General features: G+C 43.6%; 1 protein-coding gene across 5 annotated transcripts in view; it reads right to left on the reverse strand.

The window, feature by feature from the left end:
* FARP1 (FERM, ARH/RhoGEF and pleckstrin domain protein 1) overlaps positions 1-27,309 on the reverse strand; it is a 174,281-nt gene that overhangs the window by 13,197 nt on the left and 133,775 nt on the right. For 3 of the 5 annotated variants that reach the window (XM_074153758.1, XM_074153599.1, XM_074153437.1), the window contains exons 13-17: positions 20,449-20,636; positions 18,113-18,202; positions 15,775-15,908; positions 5,438-5,519; positions 2,691-2,928 (exon numbers count right to left, since the gene is read on the reverse strand). In XM_074153758.1, coding sequence (XP_074009859.1) covers positions 2,691-2,928; positions 5,438-5,519; positions 15,775-15,908; positions 18,113-18,202; positions 20,449-20,636 — 732 coding nt within the window. Of the gene's footprint in view, positions 1-2,690; positions 2,929-5,437; positions 5,520-15,774; positions 15,909-18,112; positions 18,203-20,448; positions 20,640-27,309 lie in introns of all 5 variants that reach the window. The other 2 variants (XM_074153676.1, XM_074153522.1) reach the window with 1 other exon arrangement.

Here is a 27,309-nt window from a genome sequence, read left to right on the forward strand (position 1 = left end):
CAAACTCTGCACGTCACCTTATGGAGTGGAGGGGAGAGAGTGGAGTGTGGTAATTAAGAGACTGTCTATTTCCTCAACTAAAAGTTTGCTCTTTTTTTGCCACAGGAACTTTGTAGGAATACTCGAGTCAATTCAGAGCACCAATGAATGGGTTCTCCTAAAGGATGTAGCTTCCCACATCTCCAATTAATCTAAAGATCTTTTTAATGTTTGAAAAAAAATGCCTGCAGTGCCCTGCATCAGGTCTCTACCTGAAAACACCAGGAAATGGCAGTGTCATTTATTGTAACATTTCAGATGGTAAACATAGTAATCTTGGGGTTTGTCCTCAGTCCCAGCAATGAGAACAACTAAAAGGGCTGCATGTTGCTGAGTCGCATCACGGCTCTGCTTCCTTCTCCCCAAAGACACTACCAACGATGAGTGACTGAACAGCTGGGAGTGATTTTCCCAAGGAAAATCTCCATTGTTGAAGGGTATTTTTGCTGTGTGAAGAAGGATCAGGTGGAATACAGGAGGAAGCAGGCACTATGAAGTCCCACTCTTGCAGCAGCTGCTGATTTGCTTCCCCTGTCTTGTCTTTTTGCTGTGCTGAAAACGCAGTAAGTCAACCCAGAGACCTAAGGTAAAAATCAACTTCACCACTTGATCTTTTCTGGGGAACCAGCTCAGGAGTTAGCTCCCTGTGCCATCATGTATGTGAGCATCGACCTTGATACACCTGAATGGACGAGGAGTCTCTGAATGGGCCCAACACACTGACTGAGTGCTAGCAGAGCAGTTACAGCCGTTTGGGTTAAAAAAACCCCTAAACAGTCAAGAGAACAGTAACAGTGTTTCTTTCTTCCTTCTTACATCATTGCTCAGCACACAGTTCATCCACCTGTTAGTGGGAGACCTCTGCTCTCTGCTGGGATTCACATCCAGATCTCCCTTTTTTTAAATGTAGTCCTTTACGCTCTGACTTTTAACAAAAACCTGCCACCACCTCAGTCAGAGACTGATCCCAGAGTGACGGCGTCTCCGAGTCACCCTGTCCTTCTCATGCTCTCTTATTTTCACCCCTGAATCCTGTGTTTGTACCCATTTCAAGAGTGGAGCAGGAATCAAACCTTGATGGTTGCTGCACTCTCTGGGGAGGTGGGAACGGACACATCATCCTCATCATCTAGACTTGGCTGAAAGAAATGAAGGCACTACTCGCTGCATGCCTTGAGACCACTCAGTCAGTAGCTACATTTAGGGAAACATCTGTGTCATGCAGCACCTCAGAGCCACGGACCTCTGTGGCATTTCCTGTTGCTACAGGTCAAGTTACCTCCGCATTTTGTGTGTTGTCTGCTGTGGGTCTCATCACACAGCACTTAAGAGAACTTATCCAGCTAACTCAGCTAACTCCTAACAGCTGGGAGCAGTCATGCCAAGTGCTGCTCCCTGCCCAAGTCCTTCCATGCTGAGTGGTAACTATAGATAACACCGACATCTTTAAATGTATCTGCATCAAAAGAAGTGTGGCCAGCAGGTTGCAGGAGGTGATTCTAGCCCTCTGCTCTCGTGAGACCCCACCTGGAGTACTGTGTCCAGCTTTGGAGTCCTCAACACAGGAAGGACATGGACCTGTTGGAACAGGTCCAGCGGAGGGCCATGAAGATGATCAGAGGGCTGGAGCACCTCCCCTATGAGGACAGGCTGAGAGAGCTGGGGTTGTTCAGCCTGGAGAAGAGAAGGCTCCGAGCAGACCTGATAATGGCCTTCCAGTACCTGAAGGTGGCCTACAGGAGAGATGGGGAGGGACTCTTTGTCAGGGAGTGTAGTGATAGGACGAGGGGTAATGGTTTTAAATTGAAAGAGGGGAGATTTAGATTAGATACTAGAAAGAAATTGTTTACTGTGATTGTGGTGAGACACTGGAACAGGTTGCCCAGAAAAGTTGTGGATGCCTCATCCCTGTAAGTGTTCAAGGCCAAGCTGGATGGGGCTTTGAGCAACCTGGTCTAGTGGGAGGTGTCCCTTTAAGGTCCCTTCCAGCTCTAACCATTCTATGATTCTATGCAGATAACTTACAATGGGGGTGGGGGGCAGGGGTAAGAAAGGAGGAAAACAACATTAAAAAGAAATAGCAGGCAGTGATTTCAGACTACAGGGAGAAGATTTCTTTGCATTTGAAAAAAAAATAAAAAATGTTGGTAGCTTTGAGTTCCTGAAACAAATCAAGGCAATGGTAATAGAACAAACTGTATGTCTGGAAAAACAACACTTAAAGACATAATAACAGCAGCCATACTGGGTCAGACCAAGGGTTCACCTGGGCCAATATTCTCTGTTCCTAGCAGATCTCTAGGGAAAGCTAGGAACAAGACAAGCACATTTGGTACGTTCCCTGTGCTCTCACCCAGCCTCCCAACTGTTGTCAGTTCAAGTGACTTCCTGAACTGCATGTCATTTCTGTGTGTTTAATAACCCCCAGCAGATTTCTCTTCCAAGTACTTGTCCAGACTGTGGCATAATGTGTATACAAGAGCAACTTTAATCCTACCATTTCTGGTCTTCTGCATGCTGGACTTTGCAACTCAATCCTCTTTCAATGTAGGCTTAAAAAAGAGATTATTTTTTTTTGTCCAGTCACACACCTCTAGTGGATTAGATGCCATTCCCCGACTCCATTAATTGGTGTATTTTCTCTTACTTACCTCTTGAATCCCTGAAGTCTACGTGGCTTGGTGGGTAGTGTTTGCAAAGCCTCTCCATTATCTGCTTGTAGTGCATAAGCCTATGTAAAGGTCTGAGCAGGAAGGTGTTGAGAGGCAAGTAGCAGACTTTCTGTAGCTCAAAATCCCTGCAAAAGGTCTCCAGCTTGCGAGAGTTCTTGATCCCATTCTCCAGCTCAATTAAAATCTCATTGTGCTTCCACAGGTGAATTGTCAGTTGCTTATAGGCACGAAGAAAGAAAGAGCATGTGGTAGAGCTATTAGCAATCACTGTGAGACATGACTCAGCCCAAACCTATTCCAGTAAAATATACCCAACTAGCGCACAGCAGCTGGGATTTTGCAAACAAAATCACTGCGCAACACAACGGTTCTGATATTCACTTGAAAAGGAGAAATGGCATTGCTTGTTTGAAGTACACACCCCCGCCCCCTCTGCATTCCCTGTAAAACAAAAGTACATGAGTAAACAAAACTAACTCTCATATCAGTGATCTCATATCCATAGGCAAGGAGATAACATGAACATAGCTCAATGCGAGTGTAGGTGCAACAGGGAGAGAGCTAGACAATGCAAATGCAGCGCTAGGAAATAAAATGGGATTTTCTAGGAAGATGAAGAAATTTAGTTGCTGCAGTTCGCTTAGGTGCTTTTGGGCGACTCGACTTTTAGCTTCTGCTCCCCCATTATTAAGGAGAACTTGCATCTTCTGGGAATCCAAACAAACACAAAAATAGAGGAGCTGTCTGACAGAAATGCGTATGTCAGAGTTCTTCATCCTTGTATTCTTCTCCTTACTGCAGTCCCTAAGATGATCCCACTGGCAGCAGGGGAGTTATGCACCAGCAAGTGAATGAGGGTTGCATGAAATATGTAACCTCATTTAGGACTCACTATCACAGACATCCACGAGTCCCATTTAAAACAATTAAGCAATATTTTTTTGAACGATTAACACAGGGGCTTCATTTGTGTTTTCCAAAAGGTAAACTGGCTGTTCAGGATGCACAGAGCTTCTCTGAGCAGCGAAAAAAAAAGTCTCCCAGTACCCGGTAGAATTTTAACCAGCAACAAAAAGAAATGTAATGCGTATGTTGAATGGACTTGAGAAGAGAGCTTGGCATGTTCTCAAGCTCGTGCTTCTTGACACATTCCCAATAGCTCCCCCCCTCTGCCCCCTCCTGTGATTTGTGACCTCCTGACCAGAAATACACCATCCCTACAGCCAACCTGCTTCCTCCATACATTGCATATTCATTTTACAAGCGTGTAACTCAAGCAAAGACACAGCAGACCCTCTGGACTACATCAGAGGCTGCCCATTAATTACTCGCTCTTAACTTTTTTCCTATGTTAATTAAACAAGGAGTGTCAGTTCTCAGGCCTTTTAACAGGTCTCAGGATAAATGCAAGGAGTTTTAACTAACTTTGTTGCTTCCTGGGCAGTTCTTTAAGTCAATTTGGGTTTTGCCTCTTTCCTCTACGTATTTGTGCTTATCAGCGGTGGTGGTTCTCAAAGCAAAGGGAAGAGAATCCTCTAACGGGAAAGGAAGAATGGTGAAGGTGAAAGCACACTGACAGGTCTAAGTTACAGTGAGGACTACGCTGCCATTAAACTGGTGCCACAGAAGGACCTGCAGACAGTGAAGGACAATGTAATGTTGCAAGGTACCAAGAGCAGAAGCAGAGTCTGTCAGAAGCTAAGATTCCAAAAACTGCTTGTGAAAAGGTGCATACTTCTTGAAAGCAGGGATGGAGGTAGAAAAGTCCCCCCCCTGCATTTCTTCCAATGCCTTTGATTTGTGTTTTGAGGGTAAAAAGCAGTTCCTGCTAAGTATGCTGCAAAGAGGATAAGGCCACCTTCTTATCCTTCCTGTCCGTGTTGGGGACTGCAAATCAAGGTGTCTACATTCTCTTTTTCTGATTTGCTGTACAATCACTTGGACATCACTTAACCTCTTTTCATCGCTCCCTTTCCTTCTGAAAAATAAGCCTAGTACTAACAAATGTCTCAGGAGAGCTGTAAAGATTAAACTGCCCTTTCCTCCAGCCAAGGACTCAAGGCCGTTCCATTTACTAACTGCAGAATGCCGAAGGAAATCACCAAGGAAAGATTTATCGGATAGTTTCAAAAGCACTTTGAGATCCACATGCCGAAGATGGAGGGCCATGTTTTGCCACACACTGACCTGGATGCATAGCTACATTAATAAGATGAGCTCTGTGTTATCCATCCATGCTGTAAGTATTTGGATAAACCTTTCATCTAACTTGGCACCATAGTGCACAAATATGTTTCCCAAATCAAATCAGATCAATATCCAGGTTATGGTCACTACTCCTGCAATTTCTTAACACTCATATTTGCATGCACAAGTAGACACGCTTGGTGTTTGAACAATGTCTTCAACCATGTAAATTCCCATGTTTTGCCTTCCTATTTGAAAGAAAAAAGAACTGGAAATGAAACGTTCCCGAACTTTTGTGTTCATTGTTCCTGTATTTGGAGAGTGGACTGAGGAAAGGGGCTGGACAATTTAAAATCAGCTTGCAATTTTGAAATCTCAGGGCTCACCAAATGCTTGCTACTTTATGAAAGGAAACTTTTAAACATAAGCCTTGATTACAACTGGAAAAAAACCAGCACAGGAAGCAACATCATACGAAAATGAAAAGCATGCTAACGTTAATCTGTGTCAAAGCTTAATAGTTATAGGATCATGCCTACCTTCATACTCTGAATGTTCTTTAGCATAACATCTCCGATTCTTTGGTAATCTCCTTTAATGTGAGCATTAGAGCGGCCTTCCCTGTCAGCAACAGAAATATCACACACTTCAGTCATGCAATAAAACCACATAATCACTTATAAGCACAGAAAAGAACTCAATAGCTCATTTCTTTTAGAATCCTGACCCCCATGCTCCTTTGCTCAGGAGCATGAGAAGAATCTTTGTGACGGACGTGTAATTCCCAGGTACAGTACACCTTTCACCCAGCCTGGCTTGCACTCCTAACAACAGAGAGGGCAAGCGCTTAACAGAAGGATTAGACTTTTAAGGAAAATTTCTAGCATTTTTAAACACACCAGAGAAGGGTGGAAATGCCTCGAGAAAAAAGAAGACATCAAAATCCCATGACAGTATGACATATGACAATATTCTGTTCAGAAACAAGGATTGCACCCTGGCACAGGACCCGCAGGTGTTCCTCCTCTGAAAAGCTTTCTGCTTGTGCAAGGGACAGTGGGAGAAAAAAAAAATAAATTAAAAAATCCATCCAGCATCTGGGTTTGACTCCTAAGTGTTACATACTGGCAGGAATTTTCTTTCAATGTGTCACTTTTGGTATTAAAAATGCAAACTGCTCCCTCCCACCCAGTCAGCTGCACTCGAGTGGGTGCTCCATTTGGGAGAAACCCAGCTCCTGATGAAAAAGATATTTCCTGCTTCTAAACCCATGTGCAAGACAGGCAGTGATACCACACTCTGACTGAACGCAAACACATCTTTTAGAAAGCACCAGAGGAAGAATCACAAATGTAAGAACCTAACTGTTACAGATATGTTCCAATCAAGTTAGGTTTTCAAACAAAAATCACCAGGGAAGGTTTGGGAAAAAGCACAGTCCCCCTCCCCTTTCCAACTTCTAATACTGCATCCAAGTTTCCCGCATTGTGGCTTTTTATGTGCTGTCCTCAAGTTTTAAAATTCAGTTCAACTCCCACACCTGAGTATTGGGAGACAGATCCAGTCCCTGTGTCAGCAACTGCAATTCAGCCAAAGAAATGCACTACCTTGGAAGAGGACAGAAAAATAATCAAGCTCTAAGTGAACCCAAGAATAACAGAACCTCTGTTTTGTGTTACTGCTAAATGGATGTAGTGTTTTTCATCCACTTTCAGCAGTTCACACTTTTAAGACAATTCTGTGTGCAGTGAAGGAATAAGTGGACAACCAGGTGGTAAATCTCTGCATTCCTTAGTACCAGCAATTTAGCCAGAGAGGTCCCACACTCACCAAATCATAGAGAATGCAGCTGTTGTTAGGAATATACTTTCCCTGGTAAGGCATGTATCATTACTTCTTTTTTAAAAAAATCCATATTATTACATTAATAGATGCATATTCAGACATGAATATTGTTTTGTAAAGTTAAACATGGTTATGTTCACGCTGGATAATCTCTCTGATGCTTTTCTAAATGGGAGATGTGGAAGGCACAGCTTATGAGTACTACACAGTAACATCTATTTTATTCTTCAACAAAGAGACTCAGCTGATAAACAAGGGATCGCTCCATGTTCAGCTGAACAATATCCAGTGTCGTAGGCTGTCTTTAATTATTTCCTATTGTGTTAAGTCTCTCAGGCACTCACATGCCTATTTAAGCAAGAAAAATACAGTTCTCTACAAGATTTCTTGCGTTTTTTTCTGAACCCAAAGGTTACAGTGGGGTAGAAAGTTGGGTTGTGTCAATGGTCACTTTAATTAGCATCGCCAGCTTTGCTAAAGCACTACATTGTATACACACTGCCATAGTCAAAACATGCCCAAGAAATGGTCTATATTGCGAGGAACAGCAGAGGTAGGTACAGACATTTCAAGATTGCAGTCTCCACATTACCTGAGGATAAAAGTCCAATTTCTCTCTCCAGGAAGCCTCTGCCTGTCAAGTCATCTCCCCTCTATGCTGTTCCCTGCCTTTCCCTTCCCCTACGTCCTACCCATCCAGCAGCTCTCCCCACTGAGATTTCCTCTCAGAGGCTGTAAATAAAACTTTCCAGCCACTAAAGCTCTACTCCAAGTGGTGCGTATCAAAGCGCCCCCGACTGAAAACCACAACCATTTGAAGTCCAAGGCGGTAGCGCCGCGCCGGCAGGAAGCAGGGGAAAGTGGCCCTCCACCCGTGCAGCCAGCGTGCAGCATCCCCGCTCAAACGGCTCACGCTGCGCCGCTGCACACAATCCCAGAAATGTCAAAGCCAGATGAATTTGTGCGGCTGCCAGTAACGGCACGGCATTCGGTAATTATCTCTAGAAGAATTCTTGCTTTATGAGTTACTCTCTTAACTCCCTGGCATTGCCTGGAACCTTTTTTATGTCTCTACATTTGATTTAATCTAATGGACTTCAGCAGTTTGGTACCTTTCTGATTTACTGCCAAGCTAAATATTAAGTACCTCATTACAGACTGCTATTTCTAAATAGAATGTGCTTTTCTGATCTCAAGGCTACAACACAGGTTGGTTGGAATACTCGTTGCAAACTTCTTTATCTACTAGCTAGCTCCATGAAGGCTGACCCCAAGCCTACAAAAGTCATAGCGAGTGCTTCCACTGACTTTGTGAACTTCAGCTAATATTTAGTGCAGTTGTTCACTGAACAGTCAGGTCCTTATTTCCTAAAAGTTGACCCCCTGACCCCTCTTCAGCACAGCCAGCACTGACTGCTTTCGCAGCATCTTGCCACATCAGTCACACAAAAGCATCAGGAACGTTCCCCTTCACTGGCTTTGGCTGCGGACTCATCCAAGGCTTTATTTTAAACAATTTGAGGGCTTTCAAATCTGACTCTGCATCTTGGCAGAGAGACAAAGAGGGAGAGAAAGGGGTTCCCCAAAAGCAACAGCCTCTCTCCAGCTGTGGGCTGAACAGTTAAGAGCTGAATCATACTGGAGCCCTCAGCCCAGGCCAGCAGAGATAACCTGTGTCGCAAGCAGATACGCACTGCTGGAAGAAATAACACCCTAAAAACTCACAAAAATGTAATGGCTGGGTATTGTTTCTTGTTCCAGCCATTCTCCCTGCTTTGGTTATTTATTTCCATGTAAATGTGGCCTCTTCAGACAGAGGAGACTTTCCCACTGGGGATGGTGCATACGTGTATAGGGTGTGATGCAGAGCGGAGGGGCAGGGAAAGCTGAAGCCAGGCATAGGAGAACATGATGGCCTCACATCTGCCTCCTAAACCCCATCCTCCACTCCACCCAGCTCTCTGCCTGGACTCCACAGTAACCCCTGAGCTACACTGTCCTCCTTCTCAGCTCCTCAACACGCAAACCCAATTAAACAAAAAGAAACACCGAGAAAAGAGCATCCAAATACACAGAATATTAAAATAAAAACCAAACACCCAACCCATCAGATGGTGTCTTACTGCTTCAACAGCCCCAGCACAGCAGCAGAGAAGAGAGCTCTCCCTGTGGTGTATGTTTTGAATAACAACACTTGGCTTCCTGGGGGTGTGTGCAGAAACTGCTCGTTTGTTGTGCATCGATGGCTAAATTGTTCTTTTTACTCCTTGTTTTCACGGGTCACTGTTTGAACATGGTATCTATCTGCTAGTGACAAGGGACAGAGCTCAGGGACCAGGTTCTTACAAATTTTCATCAGGAGCTGATTTATGACCCTCAGCTCCATAGAAGATGTAGGAGCTGCTTTCCCCACACATAACGTGCCCTCACTCCACTGACATTGCATCGGGCATTCTAAGGCCACTGAAAATCACGCTGAATAGTGGAGATATTATTCTATAAAAAGCTCATTTTCAATTTTTCTCCAAATAGTCCCTTCCTTTTTACCGTAATGCAAGTGTACAATTGCAAGCAAAGAAGAGACCAACTTTTATACCTGATAATAAAATCAGACACTACCTTATATATTTCTAAAAATGGCCACCAGCTTACTGACAGGGTCTACACAAGCAGCTGTGTTGGATTTTCAAATTACATAAACTTTTGAGTATATGCCATTGTAAAATGAATGAAGTCAGCCCATACTATCCCTCAATCATTCAGGAATGCTAGCAGAAGGAACAAAATTTTGATGGGGATGGCGGGAAGGCAAAGGAGGGAAAGATATCTCAACAGAGACTTTTTTTTTTTTCAGGTCAACATAAAAACTTCCATTGCAGCCCTTCAATTGCAGCAAATTATATTTGCAGTGTATGACCTTCTGCTACACAGTCAGGAACAGCATCTCCCTCACGGATACTATAGCTTGTCTTTGAGCACTTAGACACTTTTGACTTTAAGAGTACTATTAACTAAAGTTCTGATATTAAGGAATACCTTAAACATTCCCCATTACAACTGCCTTCTAAATAAGAGGAACATTTTGTAACTGGAAAAGAAGAGTCAATAAAAGCAAAACACCCTTTTCCTCGCTCACACCCTGCTATTACACGCTGCCCTGCCCATTCCAGCCAGCACTGCAGCTGTCCTTTCCGCAGTAAGTGGTGCACGAAATGCTGCTCAGAGCCTAGGAAATGTACTGCTGAAGCCACCAGAGCTCCCCAGAGTCCCACCAAGCCTTTGGGGAGTGTGCACGCACTTAAAGACTTTGGGCTGGCTAACCCCCTTGTGAGAAAAACCCAATCTACAGCAAGCATGTGTCAGTAATGCTTTTAAACCGTAAGAGATCAGAGCAAGTAACACCATCGCATGGAAATATACTGGAAACACCACAACATTTCATACCTTGCCGTGGCACCTTCTCAGAGGCGATCCTGGGAGAGATGCAGAGATGAACATAACGTGGCTCCAGGTGTGACTAATGGATCCTGGACAAGCTATTTCTCTCCCACCATTTCAAATTCGTTAGGGTGTAGCATGGCTCTGATCCCCAGGAGCACCCAGAAGTGACTTCAGCAATGGAAACTGTTCTCTCGAAAGCAAGCGCAACGCACTGGCACCAAGCCCCTCTTAATGTCTTGGTCTCAGGAATCCACACTGCGTGACTCTGAGGTTTATACTACAAAACATCCTTCATTATGCAGGACAAAGACACTTTCGAAACTGTGGTCTTCATTCCTCTTCACCAGGCACGAAGAACCAGCTGAATCGTCAGCACTCGTGCATTTGAGACGGCAGATAAGGATTGCTGCCTTGTTTATATAAACTGTTTATTAGGCTGTTCTTCCTGACCACAAGTACTCCTTCCCAAACAAAAAATGGGTAATAAATCAACATTTAGCTCATCTTCCTACACCTCCCTGAGTGCTTTTTATTACAGGTTTGCAAATCTTTCATGAGTCTTGATTGAGACTTCTCCTTTCATATGCTAAGATCCAAGAGCTTTTTTCTTCCTTTTTTTTTTTTTTTGCAAATTACCAGCCAAACATTTTTCAGTCACATCTGGTAGTATTGAGTAGCAGCTTTCCTCAGAAGTGCCTGTGAACTGGGAGTCAAATTACTGGCTTCCCTGAAAGAAGATGAGTCTGTCTACATTTCTGGAAAACTACGTAAAGCTTTTTCTTCCTAGCACATGGATAAGGCCCAAAACGCAGATTTATTCTACCTGATAGGGCTTTCCAGGACAGGAACGGCTACCCTGGCTTGCCCTAGCATTACTCTTTGCAGTGCTTAGCAATTGACCAAGGGGAAAGAATTATAGTTCTCCATTTGCTACCTTCTGTCAGAATTTACAGACACCAGTTTCAAAACTTGCAATATAAACATCTAAAGGGGTGTGGGAAGATGAGCTAAATTTTTTTGGCCGGAAAATAGTGCTTGTGCCCCAAATGAATAGCGTATTAAAGAGCTTAGATAAATGAAGGAGCAAAACCTAACTGACTTCTCAGCTTCAACCGGCCAGATGTTAATGGAGCATGTCACGCTCTGCCTGCACTGCCCACACCTCTTCCTCCTTGCCATAAAATCTCTCAGGCCCTGAGAAATCGGAGCCAGCTTTAAATCACTGAGATATGCCTCCCATATTTCCACCCAGCACAAAGGGCTGGGAACTCCTGGCCTTGCATCCCAAAGCCTTGCTGAGGAGCAACCTGGATAAGTGCTGGTAGCCAGGACAGGGACCTGGATGCCTGAGTGCGGGATGCAGCTCTCCGGACACTTGCTAACAGGACAGCCTGATGTGCACTGTTCTTTCTCTCATCTCGGGCAGCTTCCTGCTCTTTTTCTCCTCCTCCTCCTCTCTGGCTGCACGAGAGGGCAGAGCCTCACGCCTGCCTGCTGCCTGCCTGCGTCCACCAAAGGTCATCCTTCCTCTCCTCAAACCACAGGGCCTCTAGTGGGGTATTTTCACTTGGTCCCAGCAACACAGTCAGTCTCGTGAACAGAGGGCTCAGCACAGTTTGGACAACCGAAGGGATTCACAGGTTGCTTCACTTGCCTTGCAACAGCACAGGCAGAGCAGAAAACATCACTCAGAGCATGATATGACTGATCTCAGGATGCTATGCAATAAAAACACCAGGAATCTGCTCAATTTCATGGCCAGAAAGAAACTCTGGCTGTGAAGAATGCAGAAACTGCCTATATTCTGCAGTCGGCTACCAGTGTCAACATCAGTTCACGTCTTGTTAAAAACTTTCCCACTATGTGCTAGACACTGAGATGTGCTGCTCTCAGGAAATGCAGTATTAAAGAGAAAAATGGGTGAATTGTGTAAAGAAACAAATTGGACCTGCCAGAATCTATACCTGGGTCAAAGGGATACCAGCCCTTAAGATGTTCAGTAACAAATAGCCTGCCTCTGACAGTAGTTTCAAACAGTTCAGAGGCCTTTGAGCAAGCCAGAAATGCTTTTACTAATGTGCACAACCTGAGCTGCTTTGAGCCAAATACTAAAAGTCTGTAGATGTTTTAACAGATGAAAAGCATAGAGCCATCTAACAATTGTTAGGTGCGATCCTCCCCTGGCTTTGCTTTCCTCACAGCTCCTTTGCAGAGCATCAGCTTCAACATGATTCAAGTCCGAAGAGACCAGGGAATGGCCTTCCATAAGAGCTTCCAACATGCGGTACGAAGGTTTGAGACAAACTTTAGACGAACACACTGATGTCTCGGCAGAGCGAGAAGCTGAACTGCACTTTGAGTTGATAAAACCCAGCATCCTACTTGCTAGGGGAACACAGATGACTGGTTGCGGGAGGCTCTTCCTCTCAGACATGCTCCCAACAACACACCTGGGTAGCTAGGGGCTTCCAGTACACTGATGAAGTCCACAACCCTTTCATTCAAAGGCCCTTTTTTCGTAGGACACACCGTCCTCTGATGAATGCAGAGCACGCTCACGTCTCACAAGCGTCCCACCTTCCTCCCCCCTCCACCTGCCTGGAAATTTAGAAGAGCTGCCATAGGAGAGTCAGATTTAAATGAGTTGGCTTGAATCCTGCCCAGACCTGCCTGCAGCAGTGCCACCGGCTCAGCTATGCCCACGAGGAGCTACACAGCTGATGCAGAGGCTGCATTGTGGTGGGGAACACAGCCCAAGCCCACTGGCTTAAAACCACCCAGGGCCAAAGACAGAGGTACAATCACAGCAGGACAGACATTGAGCTAAGTGACCTTGACCACACTGCCGAAGAAATTCCCTACCACGTTACCACCAGGTGCTTCTTCTAGATGCTGAGGGGGCTGTTTATTTTTGTCACTCGCCGTTTAATTAAACGGTAGTCTCTACAGGATGAAGTTTATTGCTTGCAGCTTATCTCAGCATCTGTGGCATTATATAAAAACACCAACGGCTCCAAAGTAACACCTGCCAGAAAATCTGCCTTCCTAAGGCACTTAAGTGCCTTAGGGCCCCTTACCACAAAAAAGACATTGAGGTGCTGGAGCGGGTCCAGAGAAGGGCAACGAAGCTGGTGAGGGGTCTGGAGAATAAGTCTTATGAGGAGAGGCTGAGGGAGCTGGGGTTGTTCAGCCTGGAGAAAAAGAGGCTGAGGGGGGACCTTATTGCTCTCTACAACTACCTGAAAGGAGGCTGTAGAGGGGCGGGGGTTGGTCTCTTCTCCCAAGTCACAGGTGACAGGACTAGAGGAAATGGCCTCCAGTTGCGCCAGGGGAGGTTCAGATTGGATATTAGGAAAAATTTTTACACTGAAAGGGTTATCAAGCATTGGAATGGGCTGCCCAGGGAAGTGGTTGAGGCACCATCCCTGGAGATGTTCAAAAGACGAGTTGACATGGTGCTGGGGGACATGGTTTAGTGATGTTTTTTTTGTCAGAGTTAGGTTGATGGTTGGACTGGATGATCTTGAAGGTCCCTTCCAACCTAGATGATTCTATGATTCTATATTCAAATCTTCCAGAACTTTGAAAACAAACACCGTCTTCAACAGTGGTATTACATTAGGTAAACCCATGCTGTTGGTTGCAAACTGGGTGCAGACCAGGGGGAGGGACGTGACTGCTTTTCTGTCAAGTGAATCATGGCAGCCAACAAAGAATACCCAGTAGCTTTACGCTAACTGTGGAAGGACATGCAATAGCTGAGCTGACAAAGTCAGAACGAGGTGCCCAGCTGGGACAAAGTTACCTCAGCAGAACATTTTTGAACAAATTTGGATAGCAAAGTAACTTCATAGCAGATCAGCACTTTCTATCATCAGGTAACTGCAGTTTAAATATACTATTAGGAGCCTTAAACTGAGGTTTACTGCTCTGTGAAACCATAGCCTCAGGACACAAACAAAAGCTGGTAAACAAAAGGTTTACTCAGCTCTAAAAGAAGCTAACTGAAAAGGAGAAACAAAATAAAACTATGGAAAATCTAAAAGCCTAAATATTCTTTCTTTCTTTCAACATACCTCCCCCCACTTACTACAATGCCCCATTTCCACAGCAGGTTGTGATTGCAGCATCATCCAATTTTTGAAAAACATTACACCTAAACAGGAGGTTGGCATCCACCTGTAATGCCACCAGCAACCAGAAGGATACAGGGGGAATCTCTATTTCAACATGTGCCCCGGGAATTAGCACCCAGCAAGCTCACTAGATTAGACTGCTCTGATAGAGATCAGAACTTAGCCCTTTACTAACTGTGTAATTTTTCCTTTTCTCACCATGAACCCTTAACGCCAACTACTGTTAATCCTACACCACGTTTGGAGAGACAATCACTATTTTACAACATTTGAAAGAGTCTTCTTGGAGTACCTGCCATCAATGTTCCTTCCTGGAAAGCAATTAACAGCGGTGAGAACCCTGACTGGACTAAACCAGTAGTAGCCCAACGAAAAAAGGGAGATACAGGCAGAGTTGCTGTGCAGCACATTGCCTTGGAATAACCTTGTGTCAACCATCAGCCACAGACTCCTGGGTGAGGACATTGGTTCTAAAGAGGCTGTATCACATTCCCCTCTCCCCAGAAAATACCCTGGAACTGTGCAGGGAGTGTCGGGATAGCACTAGTCTGCAATGTGTTGTGCTCTCATTCAATGACCTCCTTCATCACATCACAAGAGCTAAACACACACTCTAAGACTGTGTTTTGCTTTTGTTTTAATTAATTAGTTAAAGAGGCATTAAACTGATTAGCACTCATTGGGTCTGCCTGCTCTGCTTTTAGGTGATTTTCTGTTGTCACTTTTCTAACCGAGAAGGAAAAGCTGGGCTTCCAGCACCGAAGATAAACTACCAAAAAATGCCTACACAAAGGAAGACAATCTAGTCCAGACAGGTCTAATCAGAGCAAGGAGAAGGCTTCTGTGTGCTGCCTCTGCTCAGATATCAGTAGTCAAATGAAACAAGTTAAGAGTCCTGCCAGGGAAAAATTACTCACTTCATAGCTATTTCACAGTCACTATTATGCTAAGGGTAGATAATTTTTAAGCTCAGTGTCCTCTTCCAAAACTCTGTCAATTTGTAGAGTGTGTTGTTGACCCTGAGATTGTCAAAGCTGCGGTGCTGCAGGATGGGAAGCTGGTCTCCAAAATCCCCCCTGCAGCCTACACCTATTTGACAGAAACAAGACTTGATCCTTCGCTTCTCCCTCTTTATTACTGATAAGCCTTGCTTCTAACACATTTTTTGGAAGAGCTGCCATATAGAAACACTGACATTTGGCAAGAGAAAGCTTCATCCAGAATCATAATCTCATTTGCATATATCTGTACCTGACTGAGATATCTGAACAACAGAGTTTGTCGAGTAAACACGAACAAAGCATGATTCAATACACCCCATCTGTTAATAACCAACACCTGTGACTTTCACAAATGAATCACTACAGTAGATCATAAAGAGTTAGCAAAAAGGGAATGCAAAAATGCTAAACTGCACAAAATTAACACAGCTAAATAACAAACAATAATCTTACCATAGAGCAAGTCTCTGCTCAATTTCCTTGAGAAAACCAGTGTGAAATTTGTGCAAAGGTTCGAAGTTGGAGAAAATGAGATTTTTCAGTGTTTCAGGCATGCAATCCTCTTTACTCACTGCACTCTGAAACCACTGTAAAGAAAAAAGTAGAAAAGTTATTGGGGGGCTGGAATGCAGCAGGTGTGATCATTTGCTGTCATTATACACCTAACCCAAATACACCTAACCCAGTAAGGAACTTATTTAGCCAGCACTAGGAATACAGCCCAGGCTACTTCTGACACTCCTACATGCTGAACTGATGCTCTTATCAGTGGTCAGGCTCTGCATAGTTAAGAAAGAAACTCCCTTCCCCTTTGCCATCACTGATCAAATCTTGAAAATTCTTTTCAAGCCCAAACTGGTTAGTCAGTTGTAGCTGAATTTGCAAATGCCATAGGTGCAAGAGTACTACAATACTTGCAAACGTTCCAGTAAAATAAAAAACTATTCTCTCCATTTTCTTTTGCTGAGCCCTGTTTGAACCCCCTTTGACAGGAGCTTGTACAGTAAGGACTCAAGCCCACATTGCTGTGTGCAGATAGAGAGCATGCACTTTGCGAAGTGAACAAGTAGAAGGATGGTACTTGGCACTTTCAAGATGCTAGTAGCAGAAAATAGAAGGGTCAGTGCCAAATGCTGTTAAGATTGCAACAGGCTCCTGCTCAATTTTCCTCTATATTCTCTTTATTTCACCCTAGTAGATCTATGGGTGACATAAAGCCGTAGGACTAGGGGGCTTGCCAAGGTGGCATAGACTATTATCTTGAATATGGTAAAACTACTCCCTCCTCACTGCCCTAAGGGGTTCCAGCTATCTATGGTTGACTTCCAGCAGTGCCTAGAAGGCTGTTGAGACCATAGTCTTGATTGACAGTGCATCAGCTGGAGCTGATCCAGACCTGGGATAAAGAGAGACCCCTCCCAAGCCTCCCCTTTCCTTCTGTGCTGAGCAGAGCTAAGGTTGAAGAACTGCACACCTACCAAGTCTCAAAATTCATGCATGACACTCATTCCTTCTACCTTTTCCAGTGATGCTGACTACTTGTTCACTCTCAGTGGCCTCCTGGGCCAGACATCTGTGAGGCACAGCTGATGATGGGCCTCATGATTAGCTCAGAGCCAGTTGTATGTCTCTTGGTGACACAGCAAATTCAAATTTGCCTACCACAAGAATAAAGGCCAGGGTGGGAAACAGGGTTTGGCTCTGAAGAGCTAAAACTTTCTGTTTCTGCAGCCACTAGGTGAAACAGAAGATGAAAACAGCCTGTCTGCTGTTGAGACTGCAGCAATGGCCACTGTCCCACAGAACCTGGCCTCTTCCCTTGTTGGCCTGGCTTCCCAGAAAGCCAGGGTAAGCAGGCAGTGGAGCCACAGTATCTTGCTGCCTCTAACAACCATCCTGCTCCAGCCTACATTGGCTACGTCTAAGCTGGCGTCAGACCAGCTGCATCTGCCATGTGGGCTCCTGGAACAGACGAGTAGCTGGGGAGAAGGTGCCTCTCCCTGGTTCCCAGCTGGTACCAACAGACTCTTCCCTGCAGCATGTCCTCCTTACCACAACACTCAATGCAGGAGGTGGGAATGCACCTCGCAGAGTTTCACACCCTGGATGATTAAAACGTTGGGAGCCCTGGAACTGGCAGCCCTGCTGAAATACCATGAGAAGTTTTGGATCCAGTGTACTTTTACAGACAATTGTAATTTAAGGCCAAATCTTGTGCCCATTAGTCTTGGAAGTTAAACAAGACTGTTGATGTGCGTGCAAAGAAGGCACGTATTTGCCTTGGTGATTTTAACAATCACGCTCTGATGAGACGCTACAGATTAATGACTCGTTTAACAGACAGTTTCACTCACTGAAAAATCAGAAGCATTCAAATAGGTACTCCACAATATTTCACGTTAAATGGAGGGTATTTAATCCAGGAGAAAACATTTATATGCCCCCCGAGGGAGCTACTTCAGTTTTAAGAGAAGTCATTGAAAACCCACAGGCATTTTTAGTAATTACAACCACAAAGTATGAGAGCAAGAAAAAATAACTGAAGTGTGTCCCAAGTTCCTCAACCTGATATGGTTCTGTAGTGCACGTTACTAACCACAGTGAAAATCTCCGCTTTCTGCTTTTTGCGTTATTTCCTCCCTAGAGCTGTACTCCTGTGCACTGCAGAGAATACCTACAGTGCAGAATATAAAAGTAGCATGGAGCAGCTAAGATGTTAAATGGAGCAGATGAAATACTACTGCTGACTAGAGCTTCACATGTTTCGTGAGTAATGCTCAAGTAAACATACCGATGTGATGACTTCAAGGTCCTTCAGGTATGTTCGTTCGGTGGTCGCTACTTCTTTAGCAATGAAGTAAGCTTTCTCAGTCGGGAATCTCTGCAAATTGCAAACACATTAGGTTTTCATCTGGTCTCATGGAGCTGCTTTTTGTAGGAAAAAAACTGCAGACAACAATCACCAAGAGAGTTACAAACCAGTGACCCTTGCTTGTGGTTACTGTGACTCATGCTTGAACGTTCCTAAGCCCTGAAGCCCTGAAAACAATCCTTCCTTGCAAACACAAGAGAACAAGCACTTTCTATGGGTCCTTGAGAGGCTTTTCTTTCTGCCAAGATGATTTCTACAGCCTTGGGGCGCTGATCTTTCCATTTTCCACATATCTGGAGTAGGACATATTCTGACCTTCACAAAGAAATCCTTTGCAGGCTAGATAACCATTTGAATCAAATTTGACAAAATGATGGAAATTAGTGTCTGATTATTTTAAGTTTCATTGTCAGGGTAAGAATCCACAGTAAAAACACTCTCAAAAAAAATAAAATCTTTAAGATTTTCCCAGTGCGGCTAGAAAACCCAACAGTGGGAAAGGGGAAGAATTTTAGGGTAAGCTACAGATTTCAAATTTCAGGAAAAAACTCCCAAATCCTCCTGTGCTATCTAAGAGGCAAAGTAGTTTTGATCTCTTAATTCTGAAGAGCCAAAGGATCCCAACTGATCTCGCTCTGTGTTGCTCAGGAAGCAAAAAGGAAGAGCAAAACATCCATAAATCTTCTGCTTCTACATCTTCTCCCTGAAGATCCGCAATATATGTGCTAAAAAGGATTGCGAGGGGGTTGCGTGGGCACTTCCTAGTCAGCATACAACCCCATAGGAACCATCATCAGCTGGTACAAGCTACAGCAGTCACTGGCTGCTGTAACTTGGACTGGCACAGAGAACCATCAGTCTATTAACTGATTCTTGGCTTTTCTTCTGCTCAAATTTCTCTCACATATCTTGCCTAACTATGCACAGTAGGAAAAGACATCTTCCTTACACATCCTCCCACTTTCCAGCAAAGCCAGCTGAGTTCCTGCCTTCTTCCTCCTGAGATGCTCCCAGCTCAGGAGAAAAAGTAGGCAACAGAAGGACAAGAGCAACCCCCTCCTTCCCTGCAGCACAGAAGGGACGAGCCAGCAGACACCCGGAACACCCTGGCTCAGCCAGAGTCACTTCTGTCTTCCCAAAGCAGTTTTGGATGTGATGCTCCCTTATGGCTTTGCTGCAATAATGGGGCTGAGCCAAACACTCCCAGATGAGCGCTGCAGGCTGTGGCTCAAAGAGAGCACTTCTACTCCCACAATCAAATTCTCCCAGTGGTACTCCCAGAAGAGACAGACTGGAGAGCCTGGGTTGGACACTCCTGCACAGGCTCAATGCTGGTCCACCACCTGGAAATTCTCCCTCCAATAATACATTGCCGTTGACTGTTTTGTTACAACAAACTACCAAACTCCACTCCTTACAAACAAGTTACTTTTACAGGAGACCCTGTCAAAACAAGCTCCTAAGGTTGCAACCAACAGGACTGGCCCAGATTTATCCCATATTAACCTAAGCGACACAGAGCTACCTATCTTCTCTCTGCTGCTCAAAGAATAGTTGGGGCCCCTAACCCCTGCACCTCTGTACAGGAGGATGAATCCAGGGCACTGAAGCCCTCAGTGACAGCAATTCTGTGGTTCTGGCCTGACCTGCTACAAACTGTGAGTTTGGCCTGAGGAGCACAGGGATGCTCTTGGACATACCGTAACTGAGGACAGCACATAGAACCATAGAATTTTCTAGGTTGGAAGGGACTATGATAAAAAACCATCACTAAACCAAGTCTCTAAGCTCTATGACGACCCATCTTTTAAATATCTCCAGGGACGATGACTCAACCACTTCCCTGGGCAGCCCATTCCAACACTTAATAACCATTTCAGTGTAAAAATTTTTCCTAATATCCAATCTGAACCTCCCCTGGTGCAACTTGAGGCCATTTCCTCTTGTTCTATTGCCTGTGAATTGGGAGAAGAGACCGACCCCCGCCTCTCTACAACCTCCCTTCAGGTAGTTGTAGAGAGCAATGAGGTCTCCCCTCAGCCTCCTTTTCTCCAGGCTGAACAACCCCAGCTCCCTCAGCCTCTCCTCATAAGACTTATTCTCCAAAATACATACCAAGTGACCCTGCTCAAGTTACCTGTGTGGATCTATGATGAGGAAGCTGCAGGGGGCCTAGATATTAGTCACTTTGACAAACAGCACTAGCTGCAACACAACATGGAGGAGAGCACCAAGGCCAACTGTCTCTGCCTTACCTTTCTTTTGACCTCTTCCTCATCGTCAGTCCTGATGCATGATGGGTCATTCAGCAAAGGGCTGATCAAGGGAGATGACTGCTTGGCATCAGGGCTCAAGTTTGGAGATAAAGACATATTTGCCACCTGTGGTCCTCCTTGGGAATTGATGGAAAGCTCTGAAAGGTGCGGGCTGCCAGTCAGAGAACCTGCTAAAAAAAAAAGGGGGAAAAGAGAAATCAGTTAGGACAGGCTCTCTAGAGAAAGTACCAAAAAGAGTTACAACCTTAAGTTGCAGCATGTGAAATTACACTACAAGACACAGCCATCAAGGTCCTCAAACTAGTCCAAATGGACTTGAAGCCAGAGGAACTGCATCCACTTGCATTAACCGAGGGACTGTAGCGTTCTTTTAGCTGATCAAACTGGCTGAAATTAGTGTCTTTGTAGGAAGGGATCCAGGCATACATGACTGAGCTGCAATATTTACTGCTAAACATCATATTAATACCATTTTTTTCACCATTGTAATCTACTCTATGAAACAGAATAAATACAAAAACAAGGGAGTCACCCTAGGAGTGCCATTCTTTCCAGCAAAACAGAACTTAGAAGACTCAGATCAGTACTTCATAGGGAGCTACAGGACACAAGTTAGGACAAATTTATCTAGTGGAAGTCTAGAGAAAAAGAAACAATGACTTTCTACTGCAGTGCTGCTGCTAAGACCAGTCAGATCTAACATGAAGGGAGAAAACTACTAGTTCCCCAATTTCTACACACAACACAAGTATGCATATTATACCTTGTAGGTCTTTCCATGCTCCTCTGATTGTTTGGGATGGAAATGCTAGCATTATATTTACATAAGAAAAGCAATACTTTTAATGCACAAAGTATGACAACTTTAGATTATCACAGATATAAAGTCCCATTTCATTTTGGATTAAAAATATTAAAGAATTAGACAATTAATTACACTTCCATGGATTCATATACACTACATTAAGTATTACTGAAATTAGCATTTTGTCTTCTGGGAGGCAGCCAGACTACTGACTGCACAAAGTGAAGAGTTTGCCAAAAATGCCCAGTGTTCTCCCTGTTATCCCCTCCTCCAAACCTCTGAAAATCTAAACCTGTTTTAGAAGATGGATCTGTCATGTGGAAGAACATTTACAGTCTGTACCGTTTTGGCATCGTACATTAAAATCCAACCAAAAAAATGTGACAAGCTCTTGATTACCACAGCTAATATGTTGTCTAGGATTAAATGTAAAATACATACATCACCATATATAATTAAGTCAAATACATTTTACTATCATGTGTTTTTGTCCTCCCTAGATTATGGTAACAGGTAAATGTTCCTGTTGCTAGACACAGCTGAGATATTCCAGTAAACAGAGGCACCAATAAACGTAATTAGGCCAGTAGTAAAACCTATTTATTTTCTGGAAGAACTTAGGATTTATTGCTAGAACATGAATATTTTCCAATTCCAAACCAGTTCATGTTTATATGTCATTCCTTTGAAAAGAGAAGGAAAAAAACAATACAGTTATCAGTTTACGTAATCATGACAGTTATGTAGCCTATTATAAATCAAAGTCAAAGCAGTATTTGTCTGAAATAAAGGTCTGTATTATTACAGCTAGCAAGAAAGGATTTACCAACAGTTTCACACTAAATCAATGTTCAGTGAAATTTGAGAAAATGCCACAGCTTGTTACACAAATGTCAATTTTATTGACACTAGCACACAACTGTATACAGTGTTTTCAAAAGAAATGGAATTCATCATTGAGAAATAGTGAAACAGATTAATAGCAAGGTTGTAAGGTTAAAAGTACTTAACTCTACATTACAAAAGACATAAGAAAAGTGGTATCACCTCAAACGTGGAAACAAAGAAATTCTGGCACTATGCCTGTCATACGACAGCAAATAAATGATTTGCACCTCTGTGAGAAGTTCACAGGCATTATAGTCTAGAAGTTAAATAGCACCTATCTGTGATAGATAGATATAGAAATATCGACATATCCACCTACCTATTTATAATCCTAGATCTAACTTCTGATGTACTGGAATTTTTATCAGTACAACTCAAGTATTTCCAACTATAAAATATCAAATGGACAATGAATTAAAAAGACTTCCTAACCTGCACTTGGAAGACAGAACTTGGGAAAGGTATTACTGAAAGTATCACAAAAAAATGTGCCTGGTGGCTCACAGCACTGAGTACACACCCCATTGATTAAAGACTTGCACACCCATACACCACTGAAGGTCTAGCTGCAAAAAGTTATTGTGCAGCAAGTTGAAATGCTACATCCTCCTTTTTGGTATCAATGGGGGCATGAGCAGTGACCAACACCAACCACCACCACCTACAAGCAAGAGCTCAGTTAGACTCGCCCATCCGCCAATATGCTGAACAAACGAAAATTAAAGCTAGGTCTAAGAAAGTGGCTATATTACAAAAGGGCCTCAAAATGCTGTTACATTAGCACATCCGGGGCCTAATTACAACCAACACAGCAATACAGATCAACGCACTGGAAGTTGTTCGGTAAAGGTGGGAAACAAACTTATTCTGCTGTGAGAAAGTCAGTAAATCGTGAAGAGATGAAAATGGAAGGTCTTCTCTCCCCCATCGCTAATCAATCAGGACATGTGTTATGCTGATGGGTCATGGCAATGCTACAAAGTGACTTTCTCTTTTTCAAGGACACGAGGACCAAATAACCTGCATTAACCAAATGGTCTTTCCTCCGTGTTTCATCTGACCCCGGGCCACAGAAGAGTGTATTCATACAGGCTCTACTCATCAACTACATACTGCGGAATATAAACAGAAGCAGAAGGGAGAAGACCAATCTTATTTACAAGGTACTGAAATTCCTCACATTTTACCCTAAAGGATTCGTTGATTGACAGGCAATTATTAATTAGCATGTCAGTTGCCAGATATCAAGTGGTTCTGCATAGCACATCAGAGGCCTAAAAGCTTTGCAGCTGGCAACATGGAATTGTCTTTGGTAGTACTTTAAGTTATTTTTATTTAGATTCAGACTCGAGCCATCTTTCAAATATAATGGAGCCAGCTATATATACGCAAACCAAGAGTTTATCTCAGGATAAATAAAACCAAATGTTTATCTCAGGATTTTTTAAGTACATACTAAAATGATATCGTTGGTGGGGTGGGCAGGAATTAAGTGCTTCAATTCTTTTCTGAGCTTGGGTTTAAGAAGAGAAACAAACATTGGTTGATGACAGTGGCAAATAATGAGAATGCACTTTGCCATGGTATAGTAGACTAGCCCATCAATGCCAAAACACCTGGAGTGGTTCCTACTTTCACTAAGCTAGTTTACCCTCCAGACATTGGGGAAAAGTACTGCAGTAGGCAAAGTGACAAAAAAAATAAACCTTGATTGAAAGCTAACTTGAATAAAATAATCTATGAAACAACAATGGCATTTTACATGGCCACAGGACATGAAACTATGGGTTATCGTCTTAACTTTACACGTGTCTCAAATCACCCCCACCAACATACATGTTCCACATGCTAAGTAAAATGAAGCCAGCGGCTGAAATCAAATATTTAATAGCTATACTTCTGTCAAAACACACATCACGACTGCTTGCTGCAGTTTGGTGGTGGGAATGCACAGGAGGGCTGGCAAGCTGTGGGCAGGCCAGGCTCTGAGCTTGGCTGGCCAGCTGTGACCCACCCCACCAGCAGTACCTGCTTTACCCTAGGCTCCTGTCACCCACATTACACCATAGGGACTGGTGTTGGGTTGGCACCTATGGAGACTTGGGCTGGCCAAGCTGTACTACTTTAAAACAAGCCCACAACCAGGGAAAAAAAAAAAGTTCAAATCAGTACCTTTCAGTTGATGAAGAAAGTCCGTCCCAGAGGTCAATTCAAATCATAGATGAGCTGAACTGCCTGCTGCCTCTTTCTTTGGTGGCTACATAGACAGCATAAGATGACTGGAAATTCCTCCTTAGAGACTTTAACCTAACAAGGAAGGGCTCTCCTCTTTGTGAGGAAGATAAATGGGAATCAATGCATCCTGAAGATACTCCTCCTCTATTCCTTTCCTCCTGAAACTGCTGAGTGACAAACTCACGCCATTTAGTGCCCTGCATCTGCTTCAAAAGAAACAGTTCTCACCCCTACATAACTGTGTTTTAACAGGAAGGAACAGTAGTGTTAAGATGCTCCTGGGTATGTTCGTCCTCTGTGGAGCACCAAGAAGTGAAAATTACTAAACAGAAACTGAGAGAAAACATCAACCATTACTGAAGGTGACTGCAATTCTGCTGGAAAACTTAATGTACATCTACAGTGCTCACTAACTCAGCTGCTGAGGATTATATCGTTCTCAATGTTTACAGGTTTAATATCAGAAATGACAATGTGTTAAGAGCCAGAAAAGCACCCTTCTCAATACCTGGAATGTTGCAGGGCTTATTCCCTCTTAGGCCTGCTTCACAGACTGCTCTGCAGTCAAGGGAAGCTTGTGACATCCAGATCCCAGCCACTCTGGCTTTAAGGTTTTCTGCTTCAGTGTTTTCTAAACTCCAGTCTGGTAGATGACACCCAAGCTGTTGCCCCTTTGTCCTTTGCATTACTGAGCGTACCAGTTATGAAAGCTCTTTAATAAGAAAACATTTCACAGAGTTGTTGCTGCTGTGGCCACACAGTGAGGTCTAGCTTAATTTTCTATAGTCACAGTGGTTGTATACCTCTACCTTGTACCTAAAAGTTCTGCTCTGAGAAAGACACATAATACGAAATGACACAGGGGACAGACCAGATGAAGTGGCAGGAGTTTTCATATGCACTTCACTGATGACTTAAGTACTTTAGATTGGAAAAGAGTTTAATAAGGGTGTCCATCCCTTCTCTCCCCAGCTGTGAACCAGGCACAGTCATGCTGCTGAGCTAGAAGAGATATGGGATGGAGATTCTGCTCTGCTCTCCCTCAACCCAAGAACAAATCCCCACTGACTTGCATGAAAGCTTGACAGAGTCCAGTTCATCAGGCTGCACTCCTCATTAAACAAAACAAGTTGGAGTGCTGGATACAGTTTGTTAGAATTAAAGATCTTGAAAAGCAGTTATACATCACACATACATTTATGTACAAACATCCCTGAACATAGTACCAAAGAATTTGAGGAGGAACAGGAAGGAAAAAACTGAGGAAGAGATCCTATGTCACACATAACCAGTAACTCTGCCTGGCTTGAAGAGGAACATGACAGGGAGAAAGGTTCGCTTTGACTTCACAGCTTCAAAATGCTTGGCCATGGCAGGATTGGCAGGGATTTGGGAGAATGGTGCACCTTCTCAATGAATCAATTTCCTCATATTTAGGACAAAGCATCAGCCAGCAAATGGACAGAACAATTAAACCAGTGACAGTTTTACAGCAAAATACCAGTTAGAATGAGTAAAAGCCTTCAGTACAGGTAAAACTAAAAAATAATAATAAAAAAAAATTAATTCCATGCATACACAGTTATGGCTTGACATGCTTATAGTCTCATCAAGCTTGCTGTTGGTTTAGTAGCCAGCAACCTCCTTAGTTGGTAAAGGTCCATGCTTTATTGGTATGCTGCAGTATTAGACAGCGGTGAGTGTGAAATCAGACAGTAACTGCTGTTGGCCTACATCAGGGTGGACTCAAGTCTTAAGAACAAAGAGTGAGCTTTACAGCCTGGGAAGAATACAAGGTCACTGGGCATCAGTCCTTTGTCTAGCCTTGATCTTTCCAGACAGAAATAGAGCAACATATAGGAGGATTCCCTGCTGAACCCAGGGTTAGGGTTGGTTTGCTTTTGTTTTTCTGTCTTTAAACCAACACCAGACAGTGCTACAACGGAACTGAAAGCCTTCAGCCCCCATGTAAGCTTATGCCACAGATACTGTCCATTTCGACAAGACATCTCCCCGAGACTGCAGTGATCCTGGCTTACGAGCTACTGCAGGTGGACTTGATGGTTGTTGGGTGTAGCCTTCATTAGGAAATGAAGGGCAATCCGATTGTGCTCAATGGAGCCCAAATACCCCAGCAAACAGACCCTCCCCCCCGCTCCCTCCAACTCTACCGCTCCTCAACGTGGTGTGGTTTCTCAACTTGAGACTCACAAACTGGTGGGGGTTTATCTCCAGTTCCGAGGTGAGGAGTGCTCTATGAGACAGGATCACTGTAATAAGAGGAATCAGGTACTCCCAATACAAATAGGTATTTCTGCAGTAAAAGGACATTGAGGCAGTGCTCCAAACAACGCAAGGAACAGAAGATACACCATGCTTTGAGGATAGACAGAACATTGAAAAGGCTTTTTCTCCCAGAGAGGTACATGCTGACAAAACAGTGCGTACAATGAAACAAAAAATGTTTCTCTTTAAACAGTATTAAACAAATGACAAAAATGAGAATGAAGTCCCCAGCATTTTCAATTTTAAAAAATAATTTTGACTATTGGGATTTATTAAAAAAAATCTATGCATGTGCACACACAGAAATCAGGAAAGGGCTGGATAGGTGAAACACTGCCAAGCTTATGAACTTTTGTTAGTGGGTCCAGGTGAGTTTTTTAGCAGGAGAGGGGAAAAATAAGGGTTCAGCTAATCAAAGACTTTTATGTGCCTCATGGAAAAGCAACAGGCATGAGCTCTAACATTCACTGAACTAAACAGAGAGACCTACCTCTGATCTTGCTGTAAACCATCAAAAGCAAAACCCTGTTTTCTTCTCAAAACAGGTTTTGCAGCATTTTAAAGAAAGCATCTAATCTAATTTTAACAAGCTTGAAAGCTCTTGAATCAGAAAGCAGTCGTTTTCC

Source organism: Numenius arquata, chromosome 1 (genome assembly GCF_964106895.1).
Source record: "Numenius arquata chromosome 1, bNumArq3.hap1.1, whole genome shotgun sequence".
NCBI classification, from domain to species: Eukaryota; Metazoa; Chordata; class Aves; order Charadriiformes; family Scolopacidae; genus Numenius; species Numenius arquata.